Source organism: Notolepis coatsorum (assembly GCF_963971535.1).
Source record: "Notolepis coatsorum genome assembly, chromosome: 16".
Taxonomy (NCBI): Eukaryota; Metazoa; Chordata; class Actinopteri; order Aulopiformes; family Paralepididae; genus Notolepis; species Notolepis coatsorum.
The window spans coordinates 25,237,998-25,254,796 of record NC_140180.1 but is presented as its reverse complement, the minus strand read 5'-3'; the positions used below and the strand labels follow the sequence as shown (position 1 = coordinate 25,254,796).

The following is a 16,799-nucleotide window of genomic DNA, read 5'->3' as shown; positions in this document are numbered from 1 at the left end:
CACTAGCCTACCTTAAAACTCCGGGAGATGTGTTTTTGGCCAACAGCTGGTCCGTATCCACTTAATTACATTTGTGCTTAGCTAGGCTAGCTTGCAGCCGGATGTTGCACATTTTGGTATCTATCTTCCTTTCTGACTCTGGAGAAGCTCGCTTCCCATGACGTTGGCGTGTTCCTTTAACAAACTGGTTATCTCATTTGACTTTGGTCTCTACATCTTTACATTTAAAATGTGCACTATTTAAATGTTTATTTGATTTCTTTCCACTCCAGTGCGTCCATCGCGACCTGGCAGCCAGGAACGTGTTGATCTGTGAGGGAAAGTTGGTGAAGATCTGTGACTTTGGTCTCGCCAGAGACATCATGCACGACACCAATTACATCTCTAAAGGCAGTGTAAGTGGCAGTCTCAAGAAAACGATTTATTAATAGGGGGGGGGGGCATATTTAGATCATGTAGTTTCAGTGAAGATATTCATTTAATAATTCAAAGCAAAGCCATGTGTGAAACTCAAAAGAAGTGGAATTGTCCATACAGTACGATGCCTCTTGGTCAGGATTAATGTCTGGCGGGAGTTTCTTGAGCATAAAAAAACCTGTGTACAACAGTTATCTCCCATCAATTTTGACTTCTCGTCATTAGCAAAGATTAGCCCCTATCTTCAGCACATGTTACAGTGTATACTCGACTATATCTCATGTAAAAACACTCTACGAGACTTGAATGTTGCTAGGTATAGGCAAATCACCCTTTTGAAGTTTGTTTGATCTAAATTCACTGTATTACTCTAATACAAGCCATTCAAATTTGCACATTGATATCAAATCACCTCCGCTTACCAAGTCCTATGGTCTGAGTTCAAACTGCGAAGCTTGTGAAAATCGACCCACAACCTTGAACGATGCAAAGGTGTACCTTTCAGTCAATCGTTCACCTCCATTATACTTTGGTTCTGCCCTCAGAGCTGCCAATCACAACAGAGCCAAGGGAGCCGTTGAGGCGATTTTAAGGCTTGGAAAAATAGTTCTTTACAAGTTCTGCATTTCAAACTAGAATTCTAGCTTGAAGAGGACTTGTAACGATACAGGGACGTTTACACACATTTCTGGGTACATTCTGTAACGTTTATTGAATATGGACAAAACGTAAATAAAATAAAAATAAAGCAATTTGTGGAAAAAAGGTTGAGACTTATGTAAACTATGTGGCCGATGTTGACAATGGACAGTGACAAGTAGTAACACTGGTATGGTCCATTAAAACATTTTGTTTGCTAGTTTCCTCCTTGTTACCTCTCGCAGCCACAGAGGGACCATATTACTAGCGAAAGTTACACACACCTGACCCATTTGACAACTGGAAACCCTCTCACCTCTCAAAACACTGTCTCTTTTTGCCAATCAGCATAAAAAGTTGTCACGTAAAAAGTTGTTCATGAACCTTTACCTTTAACTGAACTTTAACCTCATGACCCAGACCCACCCTAACCTAAAGTAGATCACTTTTGTGATCATTGATTTTTGAAGACAAGGAAATGAGGCCAAAACGCCCTGTGTTTCATAATCACATGTTGAGTTTATCTGCGTTTCTCCTCCTCCTCTCAGACCTTCTTACCTCTGAAGTGGATGGCACCAGAGAGTATCTTCCATAACCTTTATACCACCCTGAGTGACGTCTGGTCCTATGGTATTCTCCTCTGGGAGATCTTCACCCTGGGTCAGTGCACACACACACACACACACACACACACACACACACGCGCGCACGCACGCACGCACGCACACACGCACACACAACCTACACACACAAGGAAGGAAGGAAGGAAGGAAGGAAGGAAGGAAGGAAGGAAGGAAGGAAGGAAGGAAGGAAGGAAGGAAGGAAGGAAGGAAGGAAGGAAGGAAGGAAGGAAGGAAGGAAGGAAGGAAGGAAGGAAGGAAGGAAGGAGGAAGGAAGGAAGGAAGGAAGGAAGGAAGGAAGGAAGGAAGGAAGGAAGGAAGGAAGGAAGGAAGGAAGGAAGGAAGGAAGGAAGGAAGGAAGGAAGGAAGGAAGGAAGGAAGGAAGGAAGGAAGGAAGGAAGGACAAATTAACAAGTGGCAGTTTGACAGTGAAGAAAATACTGTTCAGGTCTAAATGACCAGAAAATGGTAACTGGAGTTCAGTGAGTTACTCTGGAACCACTTCGTTAGTGGGACACACATGATTATTTACATGTATAGAGCTCCTCTCTATACAGTACCACGCCAGGCCCTTTTCACGCCGGCCATTTTGACTTGGCAAAGGTGTAACCATGGATACAGTAATATTTGTCGTGCGAAGGGCCTGATGCATAAGTGTGTGGAATTTGCATGACTAATTTTCATAGGGGGGGGGGGGTTGAAGCCCTCCTTTTGATCGTTTTTAAACGTTGTTGTCAAGCCCTCCTTTTGAGAATGTGTGTATTAAAGATAGTTCTGAATGTTTTTTAGTTTTTTAACGATAGCCCTATTTTCTACTTACCAATGATGTTGTTACGTTACTAGTTAATCACAAACTAAGTCAATGTGGTCGAGCTTCCGTCTGAAGCTCATTGAAGTGTAATTCCACACAGTGCACGCAAAGTAGATCTCAAGTGAGCTTCAGTCAGCTTGAACAGGCAGGAGCTTGACTTCATTGACTTTGCGTTGGTTTGTGGCTAATTAGCCAGAGCTAGTAAGAGGAACATCGTCAGTCAGCAGGAAATAGGGCTAGGGTTCCAAAAAGCACAGCTATACCTTTTAGCGTATAGGCTGTATGGTGATGATATACAATGCTGGAAAATAAAACATTAGAGAAAGTGAGTGCTCTGCCACAATACGTCATAAATACAGATACTGAGCGGTCGCATCAATCTGACTTTCAATCAACCCTGGGCTTCTCAGAACATTATTATGATTATGTGGGGTTCTTAGCTCAATTAAAACTCTACTTGCTTGAACAAATGAATTGTTGAAATTATTTTCTTTTTAAGAAATACAATTTATTTAGGTGAATAAAGTAATGTATACAAGTTTGTAGACTACTGATGTACAAAGTATTAACAAGTATGGAATTACTGTCTTACTGGAAAATGTGTGAGTTGTGAATCACCCCTACAGCATTTGTCACCAACCAGCATGTTTACATTCTTTGTATTTGATAAGATATAAGTAAGTAAGTAAAGTAAACAGTATACACAGGTGCAGTATACATAAGGTACCCTAACTGGCATGATATACGTATGGTCCAGTGGCGGCTGGTCTATAGAGGGCGCTCGGACGCCCCCCCCCCCCTGGTGGAGAGAAAAGAAATTGTGTTTTTTTATTTTAGATTATGGACCCCTAAAAAGTTATGGACCCCTAAAAAGAAACTAAACATGTTTAAAATAAATAATAATTACTCATTTTAAGTATGTTTGTGGTTAAAATGCACAATAACGTTAATATATCAAATATAAATCATTGTTTTGTGCGTGCTATTCTCCCCCCTCATTTGTGATTTACGTCACTCTCTCATAGAAATCTACCTCCAAACTTGACCGCTAGACTAAACGCTCACTGACTCGGCGTCACTGCTCGCAAGGGACCAATGTAAATGGATCAAGAAAATACATTTAGCCTATCAGGGTCATCAAATATGATGTCTCGGGCACGGCTTTCTTGCGCTCAAACAAAGCAAGCAGTCACACACTCAGGGCTAGATCCACAAAGAATGGATTGCACAGTGCTAGTTGCACCTATACAATTCATTATGAATTGAAAATGGGGGACCCTGGTGTAAACAAGACAAAAGTATTTCTCTGGTCTGCATCCCCTTAACAATTGTGTTGAGCCTTACTGTATTCTACCCATTCTACAATCTGTTAATAAAAGTTTCAATCAATCAAATTTGACCAGTCGTCAAACAGAAAAGACTTGCCGTTTCGAGGAGCATTGTAGCGAAAGCAATGTTTTATTTTGCTTTCCCTGCCTTCTTTTTCAAACGAGAGGATCAGACCCAGTGTGGATTCAGACATGAATTACCGATTTGAAGCACATATCAGATAAAACAAAAAACGAATTTCTTTAATTCGCCCTGTACACATTTTAGCATTTAAGAGCATATACATATTGCATATTACATATGAGAGTCCCACACCAGTGTATTTAACCCTTACTTAAGCCCAGTGGTGCAGTCGTAATATGGGCCAAGGCCAAACGCCACATGCATGCGCGCTCCCGCCCACGCGCGCGCGCATACATGTCTCTCTCCTCTTTCATGAGGCGGAGCTGGGGACGAGACGGGTGGTCTTTTGTCACATAACACACGCCCAACACTCCACACACACGCACACACACGCACACACACACACAGTCTAGGTGATAAGTGCCGGACGGGGTATACGGCGCGACGAGTAATTTTTGTGTCGTCGCGCCGTATAAGCACCCCAGCCGGCACTTATCACCTAGACTTTGCATAATAATAGGATGCGCGCACTTCTGCCTCAGTGACGTAGCCTAAACGTCGTTTGACCGCGTATGCCCACCACTGCATACCTGCTTAAGCCTTGTAAAAACCTCTCCTGCACATCACACAGTGTGACACAATGTTCTCTGTCGTTTACATGGAGAAATGGCGCCACCGTCATGGAAAATGCGGTATTGCACCCCTCCTACTTCACGTGTCACCGGCCGCCACTGGTATGGTCACATTCACACCAGAGCTGTTTGGTCCGCTTTAAACGCACCAGAGTTTGTTTCCTCTGATCGTCCGCTTGGTTTGGGGTAGTGTGAAAGCTCATTCAAACTCTGGTGCGGACCAAAAAAGCGAACTCTGGTCCGCCTGAAAACGTAGGTCTCGGTTAGCTTCCAAGTGAACCCTGGTGCGTACTTTTGTGGTGTGAATGCTCATCGGACAAAACGCAAGACCAATAGGAAGTGACCCGATAAACTGTGCATCTTGAGTAGAAGGAAACAAAACAAACACAGCGGCGCGCACTGCAAAACAAGCACGCGTGGAAATATGGTCAGACGAGCTAATTAAACAGCTGCTGTTGTGGCCACTCACAAAAACAACAAGGTGTACAAGTTGTTTAGCGAGAGAATGATGGCAATGAGCTTCAATCGAACAATCGACCAATGTCACATCAAAGTTAAAAAACTGCGTCAGCATTTCAGCAATATATGAGAATAATGTGTGTGCGCTGGGCTGTTCCGGGGAATAATGTGGTGTGTGTATGTGTGTGCGCTGGGCTGGGCTGGGCTGCTTCGTAGAATAATGTGGTGTGTGTGTGTATGTGTTTGCGCTGGGCTGCTTCGCAGAATAATGTGGTGTATGTGTGTGCGTTGGGCTGGGCTGCTTCACAGAATAATGTGGTGTGTATGTGTGTGCGCTGGGCTGGGCTGCTTCACAGAATAATGTGGTGTGTATGTGTGTGCGCTGGGCTGGGCTGCTTTGCAGAATAATGTGGTGTTGTGTGTGCGCTGGGCTGCTTCACAGAATAATGTGGTACATGTCTGTGTATGTGCGCTGTAGAGCTGTCCTGTCCCCGAAGCCTGTATATTTTCCCCAACGGAGTTTCACTTCCGTGTTCGGTTTGCGCGATCTGATTGGCCACTGACGTTTCTCTCAGCACCAATCGCGTTACTCCTAACAAACTGGTTAAGCTTGGCGACTCTTTCGAAGTCGCTCTCTTTCGAAGTTGGTTAAGGTTAGGGTTAAGGTTAGGGTTAGGGTTAGGGGTAGTTGGTTAAGGTTATGGTTAGGGTAACAGCCTGCTGGCGCGATTGTTAGGAGTAACGCGATTGGTGCTGAAAAAACGTCAGTGGCCAATCAGATTGCGCAAACCGAACGAGGAAGTGAAACTCCGTTGGGGAAAATATACACGTGTCCCCGAAGCCTAGTTTTTGGGATTCTATATATCCAATAGACGAGCGGCCTCCCTTTTCGATCACGTGACATTGTTCAGAAAGTTTGGTGCACTTGACAAATTGCAGTGTGAAAGTAAACTGAACCAAATGAAGAATGCAACAATGTTGCAACTTCACCCCCCCCCCCCCCCCCCAATGCACCGAGTCCAAACTATAATTATGTGAAAGCGACCCAAGAGTCAGACATACGATCAGACATTTGACGACATTTGACGAATACAAAAAAATTATCCATCTATAATTCTGATTATAATGAACAAATATAATGAATATATATGTAACTTTCTTCTTTCCTTTATAGTTCATGAGAGACTTAACTGTTGGTTGGAAAACAACTGAGAACTGCCAGTAGTCTCATGACTGCTTTTACGATTCCCAGCCCGGTTAAGCCTTGATTTATTGTTATTTGTTATTTGAAAGGGGAATGACTTAACATTTCTAAATGTTTTAATTCTTTCCACAGGAGGAACGCCCTACCCTGACCTACCGATGAACGAGCTATTCTACAGTGCGTTGAAGAGAGGCTACCGTATGACCAAACCTGCTCACGCTTCAGAAGACGTGTAAGTGTTACCACTGAGGCTAATGGCATCACTGCGTATTACTACCTGCATGCCTACAAAGATCTTTAGATCACTTATAGATTTTAATGACAGAAATCTATAAATAAAAATTAAACACGGGAGGTTTTAATATCAATTCTCTACTCATTCTTTATGACTCTATAATTATGCAAATGATATGCAGATTTTATGCCTATGTCTATCACTGCTGTGAAGCACTTTGGGCTGCAATTATTGTATCAAAGGTGCTATACAAATAAAGTTTATTATTATCATTATTACATGAGGTTTTTGAACAGCCAGCATTCTTAAAAACTGGACAACCTCTCCTTTAACAAGCTTGCGCTACTGAGATTTGAAAACATCACTCATCTCAAAACCTAAAACAGATGTATGAATGAATGAAAATGTTTATTTAAAATGGACACCACAGCTACATTGGACCAGCCACAGTGGACAGACCAGATGCTTGGCTTTGCGTGTTTATAGCACAAGTGCTAGTTTTCAACACTAGTCCATTGAAGCTTTTCTAAAAGATATAATACAATTTACAGTAAAATACAGAATTAAAATCACAAATCAGAACAAATATTTTCCAGAGCAAGAGTCCATGATCAAAACAACAAAACCAGTCTGCATCTACATATGTGAGCACTGCTGCTTTGATTTCAGCCATACCTTGAGTCCTCTGCTGAAGACGTTGGCATTGGACTCCAGTTTTAAGCCAGTAGGCAGAGAGTTCCATAAGTTTGCCCCATTAACAGAGAAGGCAGACTGTCCAAACAAACTCTTGCACATGGGAACAGTACAGTCACCATTATTGGAAGCTCGTGTGTTTGCTCTACTAGAGCTCCAACGTCTAACCACCAGTCCAGAAAATAATGGTGATACATGATTGTGCAAACATTTAAAAAAAAAAAACTAGTCTAATATTACAGAAAATTACAAAATTGTCAAACGTGAAAAGATTGTGCTTACTCAAAACACTGCAGTGATGCCATCGCATTGGTTTATGGTCCATGATTTTTATAGCCTGTTTGTATATTATAGTTATGGGTTTTAGAATGGTTTGTGAGGTTTGTGACCATGATGTGATACAATAAGACAAGTGGGAAAGAATCATAGCATGCATATAAAGTTTGAGCAGCTTTAGTTGACAGATCCCTTCTAAAAAAACTAAAACAGTTTAAATTAGGCTTGACCTTCTTACATACATAATGTACCTGTTTATCAAATTTTCATTCACTTCGGCAATTATTTAATTTTTAATTTGCACCTCAAACAAATCATTTATAGACCTTTTGCGTATGGAGATACACATAGAGACAGTTTTCTTGACATTCAAGGTCAAATGAGACATCAGAGATGTTATGTAACACCTGGGTCAGGTGCTCAGCTGCCATGCTAGCTGTTTTAGCAGACACATAGATGACGGTATCGTCAGTATATGATTCCTTGTCTCAGGTTTCAACTGTCTTTTCACGTTTTCAGATTCAGATTCCTTTATTGTCACGTATTTCAGTACCTTACAGCAAAGAAAGAGTGAAATTAAATTCGTTGTCGTTCCTCGACCATAGCAGCTTCCAATAATATAAATACAATAGAATTAGCATAGAATAAGAATAAAATAAGATAGAATATGACTAAAATAAAGATGATACAGTTCTAAAAGGTGTGCAGTGCAGACAACAGGATGTAGATATTATACTATATAAAATGTAAATAACAAAATGGCTATGTACAGTTCCAAAGATAGTAGTATGTTGTGTGATGTGCAATGAGCAATGTGTAAATGTTTTGCAGTGTGTAAAATGCAATGTGCAATACGGTTTTATCAGCAGCAACAGTGTTTCTCAAGTGTGTCTCTTGTAGATCACGTGAAATAATTAATAAAGTAAAATGAGGGAAATAATGCTCTGTCTTTTACTGTATGTCACACAGTTATGACATCATGAAGAAGTGTTGGGACGAGAAGTATGAGAAGAGACCAGAGTTCTCCTTTCTGGTCCACAGCATGGGGAACATGCTAACAGACAACTATAAAAAGGTAAACTATTTATACACATCACCGCCACTGCCTGCCTGGCGCCCTAGCAACAGACCTAAGCAGTGTATGTTTGTGTAACTAACTACAGTATATGACCGTACGTCTGTGTTTAAGCCGCTGGACTTCTCTCACTTTCAACGAAAGCTTTGCTTTTATTGATAGGCTATATTGACAATAGGGCCTCTAGGCTCCTATCTTCTATGTAACATTAACCCATCCATCTACTTTCATTGCACACACATCCTCATGCACACACACACTTTAAACTAACACTCACCTTAACACTCACTTCAGACACTTTAAACACTTTTAACACTACACCATATTTTATCTATTTATTACAAAGATATTTGCACTACATCCATACCTAATTTCTACATCTTGCATACATTTTTTTTTAAAGTTTGCATTTCTGTACCTCATTGTCTGCATTTTTACTTCATTGTACTTTCATTTGTATATTATTTGTATAGTGTTGGGACTTTATTCCTCTTTTACTGTATGAAGCACATTCTCAGGGGCTCATACAGAACCAAGCAGTTCACTGTAATGTACATATACTTTATATGTGAGAAAATAAAAACAAAACTTGACAACCTATTCTCTCCCGGCAACAGCGATACACCCAGGTCAACGAAAGCTTCCTGAAGAGCGAGCACCCGGCCGTGGCACGCACCAAGCCCAGGCTGTCCTCTCCCTTCCCCATCCTCGCCCCGGGCTTTGCCCCCTCCCCGCCCACCAGCTCCTCCATCCCCACAGACCCCTACAACCCCGATCCCGTCCACGGGGACGTGAGGCAGGAGGCGGACGGCGAGGAAGTCACGGCCTCGTACAACGAGTACATAATTCCCATCCCAGACCCCAAGCCTGAGGACGTGTTCACGGACACAGAGAGCCCCACCAGGTATGTAGCTGCCCCGTCGTCCCGCCTGAGCCACGACACACTGCAGATGTGCCAAACACATCTGAAAGATTAGGCATATTTGCTTAACAAGTTTCTTTTTCCTTTTTTCACCTCCACACCCACTCAGCCAGATGTTGAATTGATACAATAGCTGTATTATGCTACCGTGAAGGCCACATCAGCAGACACGAGGGTCGTGTTTACAGTACAGGGTGTATTTAATGCTCTGAGGCTGTAGCAGAGGCCAAGTTGGCATACACATCCTTAGTTTAGATCCTAGAGGTTTCAAAAGACTACAGCGCCCCCTAGTGAGAGACAGAGACGATAACAGTGGCCTCCCTGCAGTGCTGTGCTATGCTCAGTTGTTATAGTGGACGTTTCGGGGACCATCTCATACAGTACATTAGGTCTTATAATCATCGAAACCCGATTCACGAGGAACATGGAGGCAAATGGTATTATGTGACGTTTCACTCGTTTTCTTCCCCAGCTCTCTGGCTCTGGAGGAGGAGACTGACTCGACGTCCCAGGACACGGCCGAGACCCTCCCGGAGGAGGACACACTAGAGGAGGCCAGCGAGAGAGACGCCCTGCTGCCGGGCTCCTCTGGGACCCCCGACATAGAAGACAGCTTCCTGTAGCCTTAGAAAGAAACTTTGGGGAAAATAGATACTATTTCTGGGAATGGCTTTTTACAATCCTGAACGGGGAACATGACTAAAATAGAGAATGTAGCAATTTTCTTCACTACGCACTCGTATGGTTTTGCTCTTGTTTTTTTTTTTTTTGGTTCTAGAATTATTAGAAATCATGACCATGATATCGCTCCAAGTTGACATTGGAAAGAGCATTGTTTATTTTGGGATAACCATAGCCCCCGTAACCCTTATGTGAATATGGTACTATCTCCACATGTTGTCGACTAGCTGAAGCAGGCATTTCAGTTTTGATGATCAGTCTGCTAGCCCACTATATTGTATTATCACAATAATACCCCCCCCCCCCCCAACCACCTCCAATGTAAATTACCCAGTATGGTTGTCAATATCCCAATGTACCCAACCCCCCCCCACCCAACCTCCAATGTACAGTTTCTACGTCAAATGTATATACTCCCTTTTCTTGACTCCTTCTGTATCACAAACAGTACTGTATTTGCAAATCTGGTATGTCATAAATGTATAGATGTAGCAGTACTGACTATCTGTATGTCATGTATGTCATATATGTCTATATGAATTGAAAATGGGGGACCCTGATGGAAACAAGACAAACGTCTTTCTCAGGTCTGCATCCCCTTAACAATTGTATGTATTGAGCCGTACTGTATTGTACCCATTCTGCAATCTGTTAAATAAAGTTTTCATTCATTCATTCATTCATCAGGACTTTCTATAAATACCATTGACCATCACTACTTTCTTTCTATCCTGTGTGTTTGTTTTTGTTTTGTTAGACAGAGTACGCCCCACAGTCCTGTTTTCTGATACGGGTGATTGAATACTTTTCTTCTCTTTGTTTCTTTTCAGGCAAATATATTCACTCTACTGTATATTTCTGTCTACAATTAGTGTTAGGATATGTCAATGTAGAAAGATTCTAGATGCACTGTTTAACCTGAGATTTTGCTCTCTTTTGAGTTACATTATGCATCATAGTTAAACTGTAGGTAAAAGCAATTCCGATTCTGGTTTTTGAAGGAGAGCACACAGACAATGGAATTACCTATAGACTATGATTTTGTGAGCATACCGTAAAATGAAATGTGCAGCTATGGTCAATTTTGAATTTATTTTTCTTTCTTTTTTAAGAACGTTTTGTGTAGCATATTTCAGATAATTCTGTACCAGTTTTGCACTTTATTATGTGTAGGAAAACATTGATATTCACAAGAAGGAGATCAAAGGTACATTGTACGAGAGATAGAATACTAGAATTGAGATTTATAAAGAAGTGTTAATTTAGGTACATGACAATTATACGATTGACACTTCCAATTAGAAATAATATCAGCGTATCACTGCCTTATACAAGATGGTATTGTTTCTTTACACTGTTTGTGTGTGAATTATTTTCTGTTTCATCTATCAGGTATTGTTAATGACAGAGGAAGTGTTATGAAGGGCTACTGTACAGTACTTAAATCTATAAGCCCATTACTTACATGTACGTATTTGTGTTATTTGTCGTCACTCGCATTGCATTGCATAATAAGTCACTCACGTTCTCCTTTCATTACATACACTACCATTAAAACAAAATGTTGTGCTTTCCTGTGCTGTACTGTATGTTAAACAGTTTAGTAATGTAGAACACTAGCTACGGTACCAAAGCTTCTCCATATGTTTACACATGTATTTTTATATTCAGATATTTTGTAATGTCGCAAATGTGAGAATAAAAGTTTATTATTCAAACATTGTTGATGACTTTGTGTCTGAAGAAACACAACCATAAGGAGTGGATATCAGCAGAGTCATTGAGGAAGATAGAGGAAAGGGAATAAGGTACTAATCGACAGTCGCACAAGAGCCGAAAAAGTAAAAGCACAAAACCAGTACACAGAAGCCACAAAAAGGGTTAAGAAAAGCATCAAGGCAGACAAGAAGGACTATATAGAAAGTCTTGCAGCAGAGGCTGAAGAAGCAGATAGACATAGAAATGTGAAAGACTTATATAACACCACCAAGAAGCTGTCAGGAAAGTTTAGTAAACCAGAAAGACCAGTTAAGGACAAAGATGGACAGCCAATCATCGGCGAGGAAAAACAAAAGAACATGTGGGTAGAACATTTCGAGGAACTGCTAAACAGACCAGCACCACAGGACCCACCAGACATCCAGCAAGCTGACAGGGATCTGCTGATAGACTGCAGCGTGTCAACAAAGGAAGAGATCCGCAAAGCCATCAAGAAGCTGAGGGACGGCAAGACTGCAGGACCCGACGGTATTCCGGCAGAAGCACTGAAGGCCGATATAGAGACGATAGAAGAGATGCTCCATCCTCTCTTCAAGAAGATATGGGAAGAAGAACACATCCCATCAGAATGGAAGGAGGGCTACCTCATCAAAATACGAAAGAAAGGAGATATGAGCCAATGTACAAACTATAGAGGGATCACACTACTCTCCATCTCAGGAAAAGTATTCAACAGGATTATTGTCACAATCAAAGGTCTGACGACCAAACTAATTATAACTGGAGCGGGCTGTTGTGAAGCCAGCCCGTCCAGTGTGTGCTTTAAGCACAGGTCCCGGCAGGTAATAAAGAAAACGTTTTACAAAAGTAAAATGATATTTATTTGTAATGGGGAATGAAACCCACAGCAACACAATCAGGGGAAAAGGTAGAGGAGCATAAACAGGGTAAACACAATAATAATAAACACAAGTATCGGCAATAAGGCCAACACAGTATCTAAATTAGTTCCACTCAAATGGAACAGTGGCAAATGGAGTATCAATCCACACACAGTGGTAACAGGCACAGGGGCCAGCACAATATACTCACTCTATATATATTTGCCCACACACAGTGGTAAATGGCATAAGGGGGAGCCAACACAATATATACAATCTCACACAATACTCTAGTCCACACAGTACTCTAACCCACACGATACTCTAATCCACACACAGTGGAAATAGACACAAAAGAGTACACAATAAAGCGTCCACACAATAGTGGCAAATAGCGGCAACCTCCACACTCCACTCTGGTCAGTGGCAATGACTTAGTGAGGCACCCGGATGTGTCACCGGCCAGGCTATAACCACTTGTCTACCGAGGCTGACTGCCCGCAGGTGCCACTCCTCAGGCAATCAGTACGTACGTCACAACTGGACAGGATGACAGGATGAAGGACGCCGTCGACCCACAGCTACGAGACCACCAGGCGGGCTTCCGCAAAAACAGATCCTGCACAGACCAGATTGCAACACTGTGGATAATACTGGAGCAGTCATTAGAGTGGAATTCACCCCTATTAATTAATTTCATTGACTACCAAAAGGCTTTCGACAGCGTGAATAGAGAGACCCTATGGAAGCTACTCAGATACTACGGAGTGCCAGAGAAGTACAGAAACATCATCAGGATCTCCTATGAGGGGATGACCTGCAGGGTGATTCATGGCGGTTTACCCACAGGTAAAAACTGGAGTGAGACAGGGCTGTTTGTTGTTGTCACCATTTCTGCTCCTGCTGGCAATAGACTGGGTCATGAAACAATCCATGGCAGAGAAACGAAATGGCATACAATGGACATTATGGACGCAGTTAGAAGACCTCGACTTTGCAGATGACCTGGCCCTTCTCTCACACACCCAGCAGCAGATTCAGGAAAAGACCATCGCGAACAACTCTACTCGGCTTGGGCTTAACATCCACAGAGGGAAGAGCAAGGTCATGAAAATCAATACTGACAACACATCACCCATCATTCTGGAAGGAGAAGCGTTGGAAGAGGTAGACAACTTCACCTACCTGGGCAGCATGGTTAACAAGCAAGGTGGAACAGATGCTGATGTGAGAGCCAAGATTGGCAAGGCCAGAGGAGCCTTTCTCCAACTAAAAAACATCTGGAGCTCAAGATACCTTTCCATCACAACCATCAGGATCTTTAACTCCAACGTTAAGTCAGTCCTACTCTATGGCGCTGAGACCTGGAGGACCACTGTCACCACAACCAATAAACTACAAGTTTTCTTAAACACCTGTCTGCGCCAAATCCTCCAGATTCGCTGGCCTAACACCATCAGCAAGACCTGTGTCAACAAACACAACAACAGCCAGCAGAGAAAGAGATTCTCCAACGGCGTTGGAGATGGATTGGCCATACACTCCATAAACCATCCCTGAGCATCACAAGACAATCTCTCAGGTGGAACCCCCAAGGAAAAAGAAAGAGAGGCCGACCACGAAACACCTGGCGCTGAGACTTGGAAGATGATGCCAAGAAGATGGGACACACCTGGGGGCAGCTGGAGAGGTTGGCTCAGGATCGGGATGCTTGGAGAACCCTTGTTGGCAGCCTATGCCCCAAACGGTGTAAAAGGCGTAAGTAAGTAAGTTGTGTCTTTTTAATTGGAGGTTCGCCAGTTGAACAGAAAAACAAATCCTTTCATCCTATCTGAATGAAAGTTTACACATGGGATATGGATACAAAATTAACTAATGTTAAGCAGTTTTTGCAGTTGAGCTACAGGTGTCATATTATACAGCCTTTTCGTGCATCTTTATCAAGGGAACCCTTGTCCTAATGATTTTAATAATATTATGATGATAAGCTAATAGCATTGAGATGGAAGGAGCCTGACAAGCTCACAATGATTAACTGGTCCCTAACACTGTTGGATGTGATTTATCTTGAGATATCCACGGCGTGGGTGATTGGGGTGGGGCAGGCTGGTATTGACCTGTGGTTTGCAACAGCTGAGAAGGTCAGGACCGCCGTGTGCGGCTGAGCGGGGTTGAGGTGCTTGTTCGGAGGAGTCCGGCGGTCTCGTGGGAGGGGGAGGAGGAAATGTCTTGTCTGTCTTGTCTTTTGTCTTGTCCTTCTTAACTTTAACTGGGGGAATTTTATTGGGGGGGAGCTATTTTGCTATTTTGCTATTTCTTCACTGTTTGGGCACTTTTGCACGGTTCCTGTGAGTCTATGGAACACTCTGTAGGTTTTTGTTTTTCGAAAAGGTTAATTGTTTTGTATTTCTGGTCGGGTACTCAGGGGCAGCGTTTTTCTACCTCAGGATCTTAAGCCGTTTTGAGGCTGGGCTCCAACCACTGTGTGGCCTGGTGACAATTGCCACATTGTTATGCAGCTGGAAATCTCTGACATCACTGATATGCACGTTTTGAGATGACTCAGTTTGGTGAGGGTGAGGGTTGTGAGGGGAATTGGAAGAGTGCGCCAATATGAGAATTAGAGACATAAGTCTTATTGATATAGAGCCACACGGCCGGGAAACGGTACTGAATACTGGGAAAGGCCAATTGTAAGATAGTACCCCTTTAAAATTAAAATTATGTACTCTGTTTTTATAAATTGTTATTTCTTTTATTATTATTGTTCTGTTATCTCCCTGTGAAGTTCTGTGTATTGTTATTATGGTTATTGTATTGTGTTGTCTTGTTTTCATGTTAAGTAATAATAAAAAAATTTGATCAAAAAAATAATAATATTATGATGATACGATATGGACCTAGGTCACTCACAGCAATGTGAGCTTAGCCAACGCGATGCTGACTGTTGAAGTCAGAGGTTCTATGTAGGATTGTTAGTAACTGTCTAACTGCATATATAACTGTTTCCACTGGAGGGCGCTCTAGGCGGAGCCACTCAGGAACACCACCAGGTGGTGAGTATAAATAGGGATGTCTCCTCCTACTCTACCTCTTTCCCCCCAGCCTCTCAGTGAGAGGAGAACTCTAGAACTGCTGCTCATGCCATGTGAATAAATAAACCACGCCAGTTAAAGGCTAAAGATAGAAACCATGCCTCTTGACCACATTATTGTCGCCCTATAGCCGGATTCTGTTATAGGTTATGGGCCCAGATAACGCCGGGGCGAAATAATAAGGGTAGCAAGCTTAGCTAAAGTATAGGCTAGGTTAGCGCCGGGAGCACCGCGTGGCTAGACGCTAGGCCAACAAGAGCTAAAGCTACACCTACCATCAACGAAGAGGATGGAAAACAAGGGAAGGGGCAAATGGCCCTCATTCAATGGAAAAGCACAAGCTCTGGGAAGAGCGCATGCTATGCTGCATGCACGGTGCGGGACTGAAGGAGACGATCCTGGCAGCCCCCACGGGAGACCTGACGGCGAGCAAGCCCTGGACGACCAGCGTAACGCAGACGCGTACTGTGAGTTAGCGTCACTGCTCGACGACACCAGCTTGGGGCTGATATTCCGCGACACTAAAGACAAAGGCAGAGAAAGCCTGGAGGTGTTGAGAGAGCATTACATCGGGCGAGGAAGACCCAGAGTCGTGGCCCTCTACATAGCACTAACGGCCCTGAGGAAGGGGCACACCGAGACTGTGACCGAATACGTCAACAGAGTGGAGCAGATCACGACGCCATTGAGGAGTGCGGGAGAAGCACCAAGCGATGGGCTAATGATGGCGATGATGATGAGAGGACTACCGGAGCTGTACAAACCGTTCACACTCCTGGTAACACACGGTTCAACGGACATGGCGCTGGGACAGTTCCACGCCAAGTTAAGAAACTTCGAGGCCTCAGAAGATACCCACCCAGCCGCCACGGAGGCGGGAGAGAGGGTGCTAAAGGCCCGAGCGACGCCAAGGGAGAGGACCAGGACCACGGTGGAACTGGCGTGTTGGCGATGCGGAGAAAAAGGCCATCGGAGAAGCGATTGCACA

The 16,799-nt window shown here is 43.0% G+C and overlaps 1 protein-coding gene across 1 annotated transcript in view; it reads left to right on the top strand.

Annotated features, from left to right (window-relative positions):
• Nucleotides 1-11,799, top strand: part of pdgfrb (platelet-derived growth factor receptor, beta polypeptide) — a 36,484-nt gene extending 24,685 nt beyond the window's left edge. Inside the window, 6 exon segments of the mRNA XM_084332452.1 lie at nt 273-395; nt 1,605-1,716; nt 6,367-6,466; nt 8,408-8,513; nt 9,131-9,417; nt 9,908-11,799. Coding sequence (XP_084188578.1) covers nt 273-395; nt 1,605-1,716; nt 6,367-6,466; nt 8,408-8,513; nt 9,131-9,417; nt 9,908-10,058 — 879 coding nt within the window. The 3' untranslated portion in view covers nt 10,059-11,799.
• Nucleotides 11,800-16,799: the final 5,000 nt, after the last annotated feature.